At 39.2% G+C, this 13697-nt stretch overlaps 1 protein-coding gene across 1 annotated transcript in view; it reads left to right on the forward strand.

Moving 5' to 3' along the window:
* Window positions 1-13697, forward strand: part of UXS1 (UDP-glucuronate decarboxylase 1) — a 47619-nt gene that overhangs the window by 9957 nt on the left and 23965 nt on the right. Inside the window, exons 5-7 of the mRNA XM_009883063.1 lie at window positions 3707-3789; window positions 10116-10220; window positions 11712-11771. Coding sequence (XP_009881365.1) covers window positions 10163-10220; window positions 11712-11771 — 118 coding nt within the window. The 5' untranslated portion in view covers window positions 3707-3789; window positions 10116-10162. The remainder of the gene's footprint in view (window positions 1-3706; window positions 3790-10115; window positions 10221-11711; window positions 11772-13697) is intronic.

The raw sequence follows: 13697 nt of genomic DNA on the forward strand, positions 1-13697 counted from the left end.
GCCTCACTTATCTGATGTTCTCTGCTTTGATGCTTTAAAATTTTGAAGAAAAACTGAAAAGATGCAATTAAAAACAAATTTTGGTTTTACTGCTTTATCAGACAATAGCAGTCTTTACTGCTATTGCAAAACTTCATAAAGAATAAGTGTTACCAAATTAGTTTAGTTTTTCAGTGTTATTCTGTCATTTTTATGACAGTCTGAAGGAGATAGACCTTTAGGCTCCCTGTTCGCTTGTTGAATGTGGAAAGTACACTGAGGAAAACATCAGAGAGGCTTAATTCTGAAAATTCCTAAAATATTCCTGAAAATTCTTTTGAATAGCTGAATTCAGCTTATTGAGGACTCCTACAGACCTTGCATGACGCTTGGAAGTTTCTCAGGAGAAAACACAAGAATTGGCAAGCCAAGTGAACTTTGGTAGATAATTTGCTTTGTATTTTGTTGATACTGCATCTTTTTCTGGAATCCATTCTAAATTCTGATTTTTCTCTGAATGCAGTCTCCACAGTGCTGACCTGATCAGACAACAGTTCTAGCAGTTATTTTTTATTATGCTGCATCTGTTTGGAGATGGTTGCTAGTAGGGGTGGTATTTCAGCTGAGGCTAGATACTATGGCACTTTCATTCAAAAGAGTCTTCATCCTGTTGTGCGTGATTTATCTACTTGCTCAGTTCTCTGAAGTGACTAGCCACAGGCTTTTGTATGCAAGGGAAGGATTTCTGTTAATATTATGGATGATAGTGTTGATAATTGGTTCAGTCTGTTGTGTGGGTTTTTCCTGAAATAAATGTGGTAGACCAATGAAAGCATAAAAAAAAAAATTATAATAATTTCCGTATGGGACATTCGATGTTTTGAATCTGACCGCAGACAGCAGAAATGAACCCGTCTAGCAAATACACAAACTTAAGTGCCTCTAGTGGAGGAAATTATCAGTAATATTTGTGCTTTTTAGTAGATGCTGAAGTTACCAAGCATATTGGCACTACTAAGTAATTAAATACTTTATTAATGATGTCTTATTAAAGAATACCTATTTAAGCCCCAGCTGCTGGTGCTTCAATTCTGATATGGAAATGATTCTCATACAGTATATGATTTTGTAGATTAATATGTCATTGTGATTTGCAGGAAGTCATATTTAGAAATGAACTATATTGTCCTCGATTTTACAAGTGATTGCAGGAAGATTATACAGAGAGCTTCAGCGATAAATCATCTTTTCTTCTTTTTAATGTAGCCTCAAGTAATGATAAAAATAATTTATGCAGTTGTTTACTTTTCCAGGGGAAATTCAGCTCCTTTTCCAAGTAGTTCTTTATCTAATACCTATGGAAGTGATATGCTAACACAGATTTATCGTAAAAACTACTTACAGATTTAAAGTAATTGGAGACTTCTTTCCACACAAAATTGGTTTGTGCTTTTTTTCTTTTTTTTTTTTTTGCTTGCATATAGTATAGAAGAGTGCTGTAAGTAGTGCTTGGTTTGGTTTACATTTTTTTTCTAAAAGAGAGATGGGGAAGAAGACACCTTCTCTTACTGCACTGAAGATATATTGCGAGCATCAAGTTTGTCTTCTCTGGAATTCTGGAAATAGAAGTAGCGGCAGGGGATTTCCTTGGGCTGTAGTTGAATGAATAGGTTCAGGTCATGTACAGAATACTTTTGTTCTGGTCACCACAAAAAACCAAAACCCTTGGAACCTTCAGCAATGCTGCAACTCACTTCCAAGTCAGGATAAGCTTATGGCAGTAAGTTTTCCATGCATAATATTTTTCCCTTGGTGAGTGGTGGCACCTGGCAGAGGGCTGTTCTCACTCAGTTACTCCCCTTCTTTCCTGGTCACAGCATTCTGCCAGAAAACTGTTCTTCCTTCCATGTCTGTTCTGGGGTAGTGGGACCCCTGAGATTTTTTTTTTTTTCTTTTTTTCAAAGAGGGCTTCTCCTAAATCCTTTTTCTCCTTTAGGTTTGTCAAGGGACTGAATCACATATTGAATCTGCTACAAAGAAGCCCTGATAAACCCAAAAGAATACTATATAGACCAACTAAATGATTATTTTATGAACTGGTACTTAACAATGTCTTTGACGCACTGATGGCTGGGAATTTTTAAGGAGAAAAACAAAGTGTGAGAATATAAAAAGTGGATGTTATAGTTTTTACAGAAAAGAACAGATGTAGTTATCTCTTTTTTTTTTTTTTCCCCCTCTTCAGTTTTTGATGGCTTTCAATTTGCCTTTGTGTCTTTCCTGTTTTTGTTTTTTGTTTTGTTAAAAAAGATAATTTCTGCTAATCTGGCTTTTTTTTCAATAGTGGATCGGGAGGGAGCGGGTAAGATAAGTTTAGGCTTTGACTAGCCCAAAGGGAAAGAACTTCAGGCGTCTGCATCCTTCTCCACACAGCACATTGTCATTGTAGCACATCATCCGTTCATGAGTTTCCTGCTTGACAATTTCACCATGTCATTTTGTTGTTTGGTTAGTTGTCACTGCAGCTGAAGAATGGAGCTCAACAGCTGAATCACTCTCAAAATGTGAATTTGATCATGTGGTCATATAACATAGCTGATGCCACACAGGGCTTTTACAAATCCCCTCATTCTTTGAGAGTGGTGATCTGTCATGTTTTTGTGTATCCTTGAAAATGGCTTATGAAGTGCAGGGAAGATAATTGCTTCTGTAGATACGTCTGTCTGGATGTGTCACACAACTTGCAGTTCTACTACTTACTGTGTTGACTGCTTCAATACTGAGTTAGTGATTTATTTTTTGTTCGTTTGTTTACGGTTAAAGACTGAAGTGCAGAAAGGGAAAAAATAAACAACTTCCTTGCTTCTACATCTGCAATGGAACAAGAGTACAAGTTTTTAAATATTTTATTTCTGCTTATTTCTTTGCAGTAAAACATCATAAAGTTCCAAGACAGGCAAATGCTGGATGTCGGAGCTAATGGTATGAGAGGCTGAAAACAGAACGATAGGATGTGGGCTCTGGATGCATTAAAACACAAAAGGAATAATTTTGGGTTTATCAGATATTTCAAATGAGAGATCTTCCAAGACTTGCTTTTGTCTGAGCATACGCTTCCTTCCTTACTTCTGTGAAGGGTGAAAGAATTTGTAGTACTTACTCAGAACACCAAACTTGTCTCCATTTAAACCAGACGAAAGCTGGCTTTGACGTTTCTGATGTTAGAAGTCTTCCACAAAAATAACCTGGCATTCTGTCATCTCTTTTTTGGGAAATGAGAATCGCAGAGAATCCTCCTCTTACCTTTTTGGGTCTTTTTAGGCTTTGCTGTCGCATAAAAGGGCACAATCCAATTTGAAGGAAAAAAATCTAATCTGAAATGAGATTTTATTGGTGAGAATGGTTAGCTGAACTTCTAGTCTGACAGTGATGAAACAAGTCAAGCATCTCTCTTGAAATTTTAAATGTTGTACATATTGGATTAAAAAAATTAAGCATGGAAATGGAGTTGTTTCCCCTGGGGTAAGCAAAGACCTGAAAGCTACTGTTCTTCTGTCTTCATGTTTGTAGACTTTGTCTGGTGTTTCTGTAAAAAGAAAAAGAAATTTATACCAACTGTCCTAACGCAGATAACTGGAGGAGCAGGGTTTGTGGGTTCTCATCTTACTGACAAACTAATGATGGATGGCCATGAGGTTACAGTTGTGGACAACTTCTTTACGGGCAGGAAAAGAAATGTGGAGCACTGGATTGGTCATGAGAACTTCGAACTGATAAATCATGATGTCGTTGAGCCCCTGTACATTGAAGGTGAGTAGTCTTCTGCTTTGGTATCTGCACTTTGTTGTACTTTACCCTCTTAAGTATGTATGTCTGTAAAGAAATGAAATTTATGCACTGAATTCTGGATTACTCTATCTAATACCTATATGCTTTGTTTATTACTAGCCTAATGTCTGTGACCAGTGTGGACTAAGGTTCAGAGCACTTTTGTCTTTGAAATCAGTTCTTCCTTTCTAAGTGGACAGGAGGAAGGAAATCTTAAAACTTCCTAATGTGACTAATGTTGTGAGAAGGCAAGATGGCAATGGGTCACTCCATCTGTCCCATCTGTTGTCTTATGTCCCTGTGTGACTCCACAGGCTTACTACGCACACTGAGTCTGTGGTGTGGATTTGTCATGACCTAAGAAGTTTAATTCACGGCTGCAGTTACACTAGATGGCATACATCCTGCTACTGTGTATGGCTGGCTGAGAGGAGAATAAGCTCTTTCAGCGGGCAAGTTAGCTCACTTTTCTTAATTGCCTAATGTGTCTTCTGTGGAAAACATTGCTCCTACTTTAGGTACAGGCATTCCACAGCTAATAGAATAGGAGGAAGGCAGCACAGAATTTCCCAAGTTTTCAACAACAACAACAAAAATACCCTGCCCCTAAACAAAGAAAGAAACAAAAAACCATTCCACTTCAAAGAAGTGGAAGCAACTCAACATCTAAACTATTACTACAATCTCTGTACTAAAATACCATCCTGAAAGTCTTACCATTTCAGTCTAATTCTGTTTTCAGATTTTTCTCCGCATACTCTTCACTTCCTTTGCCATATACTTAATATATTCAACTTGATGGTTTTAAATTGTACAATTATAGAAAGTAATGACAAGGCAGATGATGACATATGCTACTCTGATTTTATTTGTCCAGAGCCGAGTGCAATGGTGCCTGGGTTTCTGGTGAAGCTTTCAAAAAAACCTGCTTCACTATGAACCGTATCACGGTAAAGCTTTATAAAGTAATTCTAGTTTGCTTTAAATTACAGGCAGGCAACAGTTTTAATATTAGGAAAATAAATTTGTAGTCCTTTTGAGTTCAGTGCAATAAAAATGTCTCCCTTCACTGTGTCAGCTTCTGTGGCCTGGCCTACAGTAATGGAATTGGCATAGCTTTACAAGAAAAGTCCATATGTTTTAGCTCTAGAAATTTGTTTGTGTGCCTCTGATCAAAGCTTTTCTGCTGAGTACTTCCTGACTAGCATGTACAGTGATGGATGTGGGTGCTTAGTGGATTTAGTGACCCGTTGTGTCCTTTCTAGTACCATGACACATGTTGAAGGCAGAAATTGAAGTAAAGGTCATTCCTTCCTATGAAGGAATGTAATTTCCTATCATAGGAAAGGTAGTAGATTCTACCCTTCCTAGTCACATAGGAAGCATGCAGAACGCATGCAGTGATATGGCCGGGAAATAAAGATAGGTGATATGAAGGAAGATAGTTTTATTGCAATATTTTGTGAAAGTGAGTGATTATGTTGATCGTACTTGTTTAGCATTAAGGAAAACAAAAGACTGAACGTTTGTGTCTGGATTTAGGTATTACAGAGTACTTGTACGCTAGATTATAGGAGGTTTTGAGCTTTTCACATAGAAAAGGGCACAACTGACAAATTTTAGTTGCTGTTGCCCTTGCAATATGTTCCTAAAACTTTATTTATGTTGATTGTAGATTTCTATATTTGTCACTGGGTACCTGATGGCTTGAATGCTTATGCCAGCTTATATGTATGTACTATTTTGAAAGGGATTTATTTTTTTGCTTTTCTTTCAGCAAAATTGTAACATGAAAATTTTTTTTAATGTTTCTTTTTTGTCATTAGTCTATCATCCTGTGCTTGGTAAACCACTTCTTGTTGCTGTGTTCACAGTGGCTTACAGAGTTCTAGCCCCTGATGGGAGTTACATACAAAACGTGCAGAATTTTATTGTTAGTTTGTTCTTTTATGGTCCTTACCTGTCTACATAAAGCTTTGCACAACCTTTCACACAGTCATTTTCAATTAATTGCACTATGGCTGAATTGCAAAGCTAGCTGAAGGCTTCATAACAGCACAATTAAATGTTGTAAAACTTTTTATTATTTACCTAATACAAAAGGAAGAGGAATGGAGATCAGTTGCAAGATGCATTTGTTCCTGTCCTCCGGCAGATGCTGTCCCAGTCACCCAAACAGTTAATCCTCTTACAACTTTTTACAATTTTGGCTTGAGGAGAGTTTAAGTTGCCTCCTGAATTAAATAACTGCCAACTTTGTGCTAGAGCACACAAGGTTGTCAGCCAAGCTAGGCAGATCGCTTTGTCTGGCATGTCTGACTGGTGTGCTGGAATTCTGAGACAAAAAAGTACATGTTTTTTAGACCTGGCAGTTAAAAGAGAAAAGGTGGAAGGAGAAATAACTGTACTTGTCTCAACATGCTCAGCTTGATGGCTCAAATGTGACCAGTTTGGGGAAGAGACTTGCCTTTCCATCTTTCTGATACGTTGGACGCTCTTTAAATGTTTTGGAAAATGAGTGATGTTTTGAATTGGTCTAAAGCTTGATACTCTAAAGGTTACTTCCTAGGCAAAGGAGAAAGGTCCTGGAGCTGTCTGGCTGCCTGTCCTTTTCATCTAGAAGATGACCATCTGACATGGCCACATGTCCCATCTTCCATCCATCTGGTAGTTCTGTTCTTGCTGAACTTTTTCATCACAGGGGTCTATTTTTGCCTTTAAGCATATGGGTGGAAGTATGTTGAGGCAAGCCAAGCCAGACTCAGACAGGCAAGACCATGTCTTTGGCAAGGAAAACCTTTGTCTCCCAGCTCCTTCTCTTTGTCATATTTAGAGCAATTGCCAGCTGGGGGAAAAGAAAAAGGAGGAAGAAGGAACAGGAGAAGAGTGCTTTCTCTTTTTTATTTTTATTTCTTTCTTTTTCTTTTTTCTTCTTTCTTCTAAGCGCTGTCCGTTACACTTAGCTACTTGTTTAAAAATGAATAAATAAATAAATTTGAAGATTATAAGGAACCTTTGGGATTTTTTTATTTTGTTTGCATTTATTTCTGGCTAACAATTACTTGGCCACATTAATAATCACAGGCTTAGCTGTATTCTGATGCAGCAAAAGGAAAGGTAGTTTTTGGCCCTGTTCATCTGAATTGCCACATACTGTTAAAGGAACCATTCCTATAGCAGCTGCTGTGTGTCAGAAATTCAGCAGGTATTTAAAAGACAACAAAACCGAAGTGTATGGAGATAGGGAAGCAGGAAAGTGTTCACTTCTGCTTTGGCAGTCTGGGATTGGGCAGTAAGTTACTCAGTGACCACAATGCTTTTGAATTGACATTTTCACTCTTCGAAAATTCCACCACAGCTTGTTGAAAACTAGATTTAGAAAGGGTTTTGATGGAACAGGTAGAGAGAAACAGCGTAATACTCAAGTCAGAGTTCAACTCTGTATTGGCTGCAGGTGGCTTTAGGTATTGCTTTGTTCATTTTTCTGAACCACTGCTGCTTGAGCAGCTTCTCTGAGTGTTTCTTTTGTCAGCTTCCAGTCTACCCCTTTTCTTTGGTTTCATGACGGTACCATGCTGTGAGAAGGGGATGCTTGTGTTCAGAGGCATAACTTGAGGCAGTCATATTTCATTCATATACATGGCTCATCTGTAGGAGGCATGTCAAAGTTCAGCAGACCAATTAAACTTTACCCCATGCTGCTACTTTGCATTACTGCCCCAGCACAAGAAATCCTGCAAAATAATTGGATTAGATTTTATTCACTGCTGAAGCTTACAATGTCAGCAGTGACCAAAATAAGGAGAAATTATTCTGTGTCACGCTTCATCATACAGAGCGATTAACTATTTTCATGTTGCAGACAGAATCCCAAAAGTTTCAGTTCCGTTAGCAATGCAGGCAGGGCCTGGAATCGACGCTGAGCTGGGAGCTCGTCTTCTCCAACACTCACTGTGTCAGGCTGTCTTTGGATCTATAGGTTACCTTCTGTGAAAAGATCTCTCTTGATTCTGCGCTGGAGTTGATGATGAATGGAAATACCAGTTTCTGTTGATGAGAGAGCAAATAGCAGAGCAGTCTGTACGTGAAATTGTATTTCTCTGCACTTCTTTGTGTGAGAATAAGTGCTCACCAATGTGACACATTTGCCAAAATTGTATCTCTGTAGCTTTCTGAACTGTTTTGACATCTTGTAGGCAGCTGGTCATGTCTGCTCTAGAGATTAACAGCTGTAGACCAAAGAGGGCATGGCAAGATATAAGAAGAGGGTATATTTTGTGGCATCTGCCTGAGCATACTAACTGTCAAATGTCATTACTCTGTCAAGACTGTAAAACTTTTGGGGGTGATGGAGTCATGCAGATTGCCTTAGAAGCTGATCTTCTGTTTATGCTGAAAGTTAATTATTCTGTGTGATGAGGTTTGACTTGAAATGACAACTTCTTATTTTGGTCACTATATTTACAAGCTTCATCAATGAATAAAACTTAATCATAAATTATTTTGTTGTCTTGTGCTAGGAATAATGGTTAAATTAAGAATCACAGAATCATAAAATGTCTCAGGTTGTAAGAGACTTAAAGACCATTTAGTTCCAAACTGCTTGCCATGGGCAGGGTTACCTTCCTCTAGATGAGGTTACTCATAGCCCTGTCCAACCTGACCTTGAACACTTCCAGGGATGGCGTATCCACAACTTCCCTGGGCAACCTGTTCTGGTGTCTCACCAGTCTGACAGTAAAGAATTTCTTCCTAATATCGAATCTAAATCTACCCTGTTGTAGTTTAAAAAGGGTACCCCTCCTCCTGTCACTACACTCCCTGATGAGGAGTCCCTCCCCATCTTTCCTGTAGGTCCCCCTTAAAATACTGGAAGGCTGCTATAAGGTCTCCCCAGAGCCTTCTCTTCTCCAGGCTGAACAACCCCAACTCTCTCAGCCTCTCCTCATAGGAGAGGTGCTCCAGCCCTCTGATCATCTTCATGGCCCTCCTCTGGCCCCTCTCAAATAAGTCCATGTCTGTCTTGTACTGGGGACCCCAGAGCTGGAGGCAGTACTCCAGGTGGGGTCTCATGAAGAGCAGAGTAGAGGGGCAGAATCACGTGCCTCAACCTTGTGGCTGTGCTTTTGATGCAGCCCAGGACGCAGTTGGCTTTCTGGGCTGGAAGCACATATTGCTGGCTCATGTCCAATTTTTCCTCCACCAGTACCCCCAAGTCCTTCTCTGCAGGGCTGCTCTCCATGCAGTCACTGCACAGCCTGGATCTGCGTTTGGGATTTCCCCAACCCAGGTGTGGGACCTTCACTTGGCCTTGTTGGACTTTGAGGTTCACACAGGCCCTACTCTATACTCATGACAGTGTAACTGTTAAGTTTTTTTGTACAAGGCTCTATTTTGCTGTTGTGTGAAATATGTATTTACTATGGGTGATTTGAATCTTTAGGTTTGTTTACACTACAATCACAGAAATACAGCAAATTTAATTAGTCAGGATTGGGACTTGCACTATGTGGGCAATCTGTTGCCAGAACCCAAACTACCTTGTTTTAAACTAGGTTAGGCATCAGTATACCTCCACTGATTGCAAGGTATGGTCTAGTGGGTTGGCTAATTACATTTTGTAGCTGGGGAGGCTAGAATCTCTGTATTGGGGAGGTTTTGTTTGGGTTTTTTTCAATAAAGCTAAAACGCTGTATTATCCAAAGTGCAGCATAGAACACCAGTGGAGCAAAGGCAGTAGATAGGGAAAAAAGGACAGAAGTTTCATGCCCATATCTTGGCGTATGTATTTCAAATATATATATGGTACTAATCCCATTAATATTTCATTGACGAGTGGCTTACAAATAAAAATACAATATTTATTTTTCCCCAAAGTTTTTGCCTGATATTAAAAAGTGGTTTTGCCATCTTTGCTTGGGATTCCATTTGAGAAAGATATTCTGAAGCTGGTAGTCACTTAAAAGCTTGAGGGTAATAGAATGTTGCATATACTTTTGCAGCTTCTAAACATCTCTGAGGTACTCATAATTAAATTTTTTACAAGTGAAAAATGTCAACACTCAGACGGACTGCTGTATCCGTGTCAATAATGTTATATATATACTATGCTTTAGTTTTTGTTTTACTAAAAAGTAAGTCTTGCTTTGAGGTGCAACAGGTTTGTATACATATATATTGTCTGTAGGTAGCAATATAGGAAATGCCGAAGGAGGCACTTGTTTCTTGACCCTAATGTTTTCTCATTTAATATGTTACATAGGAGAATAATAATGCTTTCTTCCCTCCCCCCCCCCGGTTTTCTGTAGTGGACCAGATCTATCATCTAGCATCTCCTGCTTCTCCTCCAAATTACATGTATAATCCTATAAAAACATTAAAGACCAACACTATTGGGACGCTAAACATGCTGGGTAAGTGGAAATTTTTTTCTTACTTTGCTAGACATCATATAACCTGGACAGAGGTACTGGAGGGAGAGGAGGATGGAGCAGATGAGCTGAACATCTTAAAAAGTTGATTCCTTAAGAAAAATAAGGGCATTTTTTTCCCCCCTCTTTGAAGATTTTTGTACTTTAAATATATCTGCAGATGAACTCTGACAACATGCAAGCTCAGCTATCAAAGCACAAGAATTTCGTGCCTGTAACTTGGCTATGGAGTAATAACTATGCAGTAATTATAGAAGTCACATGAACAATTGAGAGCATTGGATTTTTATAGCAAAGTTGTGCCCATGACTTCACTTCTCACCTTGGTGACTGTGGAACATTCCCATGTTTTGCCATGATTGGCTGCTCCTTTCTGCCACAGGAAACCTTGAACTAGGTGGAACTGCATTGGCTCTGTAAACGCTGAACATCAAGAGCGCTGCACCGTCTTGTGCATGCCTTGGCTAGCAAATTCTGCAACAATGTTTAATGGCTAGCTTTATCCTAGATAATTACAAGGTGACATTTGCAGCTTGGTGTATTGGTTTTGATGCTGAGAATGAGCCTATGAAAAGAAGGCCTCCAGCCTATGAAAACAAGGCCTCAAGCCTTCACTGCTTTTTCCTCCCCTCTTTGATCCATTTGGCGTATGCTGCAGCTTGAATGGGGTGTCAGTGATCCTAAATATTATGAAGAGGCAAAAAATCCGCTGGGCATTAGTTCAGCTGAGTTTCTCACTTGAGTGATACTCTAGTGAGTACAATTCAGAGAATTAAGTGATTTAGAAGTTATTGAGGTACCAGACAGTTGTAGAGCGTAGATGAGAGATTTCTTTGATCGGCCATGCCAACTTGAAGGCCAGAAAGTCATTGAAATGGAATGCAGAATAATCTCGAGTGATGGGTAGGATCATCCGGGCTGTTTAAAGGGGCATAATAAAGGGAAAGTGATTCGTTTTGGCCTGTAACGTGTTAATCTGTATTGGTTTCTTTATGTAGCTTATCTTTAACTTTTGGTAATCATAATAAGGTGTGTTGTTTCAGGATCCTGATTTCATAACTGGAATGGCTTATGCTTACTTGGCCTTTATTTAGGGTGTAATATATTTAAGTTCTTGGATCTTCATAGAATCATAGAATGGTTTAGGTTGGAAAGGACTTTGAAGATCATTGAGTTCCAACCCCCTCGCCATAGGCAGGGACACCTCCCACTAGAACCTATCTTGGTTCAGTGTAACTTTTTAGTCCCAGAAGCAAACACATCATACATGTGGGTGCTTGTCTGCTATTTCTCAAGTCTTCTAGCTTGGGAGTGGGAGCTTACGGAGGTGATTTACAGCTAGATTTATCTACTGGGAGAAATCTAATTCCCTTTAAAAACATGTAAAATGGGATCACTCTAAAGCAGTTAATGTGACTGAAAGATTCTTGAATTTGATCTAATTATGCTCTTCTTTCCCTGCCCAAAATTTAGGGTTAGCTAAACGTGTTGGAGCACGTCTGCTGCTGGCCTCTACGTCAGAGGTGTATGGAGGTAAGAAGGATAAAACATTGCTATTGAGATGTGACTGTGTAAAAGGGTATGTACAAACCTTTTGTCAGATGACTGATAGATTTTCACTGCTGTCTTAGCTTGATTTCTTCATCAGATGTACTTCTCATAGCTTAAAATGTCGGCATTAGTAGTTGCTTTAAATTTCTAGTCAGAGTGGCAGAAGGAGGCTCAGACTTTGTCTGTAACTTTCCTGTGTCTTAGTTTATGGCTTTATTCCAAAAGGGCTTGTGGGGCAATTTTGACTGTTGAACTTTGATTAAAATCCAGATGCCATAATGAAAACCTGAGAAGAAAGATAATTTCAGTAGCAAATCTGCTTCTCTCTTCTGAGTGTATTTATGAATTGTTACGATTTAGCAATCGCCCTAGTGTCTGCAGCACAGTGCAAGAGACAAGGACATAACCTCCAAGCTAAGAAAATAGTGATTGTGCATGCATGCCATTGCAGTGTCTCTTAAAATGTATTACTGAGCAATGGTGCCGTATCTCTCCTCCTTCCTTTTGCTGTTACTAGATGTGAAGTAGCGAGAGAATGACTGATAGAACTGTTTGCTGGATGAAACGAGGATCTTTAGTACTTCCTTGGAGTGTGTGACAGACTGCGTGCCTACTAGAGAACCTTTCTGCAGTTGTGAACTCTTGCCTAATTGATAATAGCGCTGTTGCAAGGTTCATGGCGGTATGCAGGCATGGTCACCGGTTCATCAGTAGTTGTGATAGTCTAGGGTTTAAAAAACAAACAAACAAAAAATACTCATCTCCGTAATAAGATACGAAGCTTTGTGAGGGGGGAAAAAGTGACAAAGGACAAAGACCATACCTCAAGGAGTACACTTTTGGTGGAATAACTTCAGTCAAGAAGACTCAAAGCAAATACCCAAGCAAGAGATTCACTAAGATGACCAGGCAACCAAATAAATGGCTTGAGTGTGCCTTGCCTTTGATTATCCATGAACAGGCTCTGCAGACAACAAAGCCCCAACAACTCTTCTGTAATTGAAAAAACTCTCTTCTGGAACAGCAGACCAACAGGCAAAAATAGCCAAATTTTGGAGCCTCATTGCCCTGCGGCAGTCTGCCTGCTGAAGTGGAAAACTTGAAACTCCCATTATCAGGCTTTGTTGTGTCAGTAAAGCCAGTGGAGAGAGTCTGTTCATGTCATGCTCTGACTAAACAGATGAAGTCATTTTGCTGAAAAATAAAGGACAGAAAATAAAGTCAGAAAATGTTACCTGTTTCCACGGAAGTTCTAAAAGCAGTGTTACATAGAGAGTTTCCTAGTGCTTCTTAGGGCTTCCTCTGCCGGAAAGGAGATGGAGACTGAATTACTTTCCAGATCACAGCGCCTTCTGGGGCACTTTTAAGAATGCTACAGGCTTTTATAATAATGTAACACCTCTCTGCATTTACCATTGCTCTGTGGCTCTTACATGGCAGGAATTCATCTGTAGTCATGTCTGTGAGCAGCTTAAAGACTGGAAGGATTAATCAGAACTGACTGTCAAAGTTGTTTCAAAAATTAGCCTGTAACACTTGGAAGTTTAGTAGTAACTTATGCAAACTTCACGCTCAGTAGGGCAGCACAGGTAGCAAAGTGATTGTTTAACAAAATATTGTTTAAAGCATAGAAAGCGCATACACACAGAGCTTCCTAGGAGATTGTTCATTGGTTGTTTTTTCTGTAATCAAGAACTTCTCTACAGTATCAAACCAAAGGATTGTCTAACCTGATTATCTGTGCCTAGTGATAGCTAGTAAAAATGCTTAGGCTAAAACAGAAGAAACACATAGCAAGTACATTTTGGTACACCAGTCTACTCATTGTTCTTTAAGAAATGCAGTACTTCTCCATTTTGTCCATTTTTCTTTCCTTGTTTCTTATTTTAGAGAAGTTGAAGATGCTTT

The sequence above is a fragment of the Charadrius vociferus genome, unplaced genomic scaffold (genome assembly GCF_000708025.1).
Source record: "Charadrius vociferus isolate BGI_N301 unplaced genomic scaffold, ASM70802v2 scaffold92, whole genome shotgun sequence".
Taxonomy (NCBI): Eukaryota; Metazoa; Chordata; class Aves; order Charadriiformes; family Charadriidae; genus Charadrius; species Charadrius vociferus.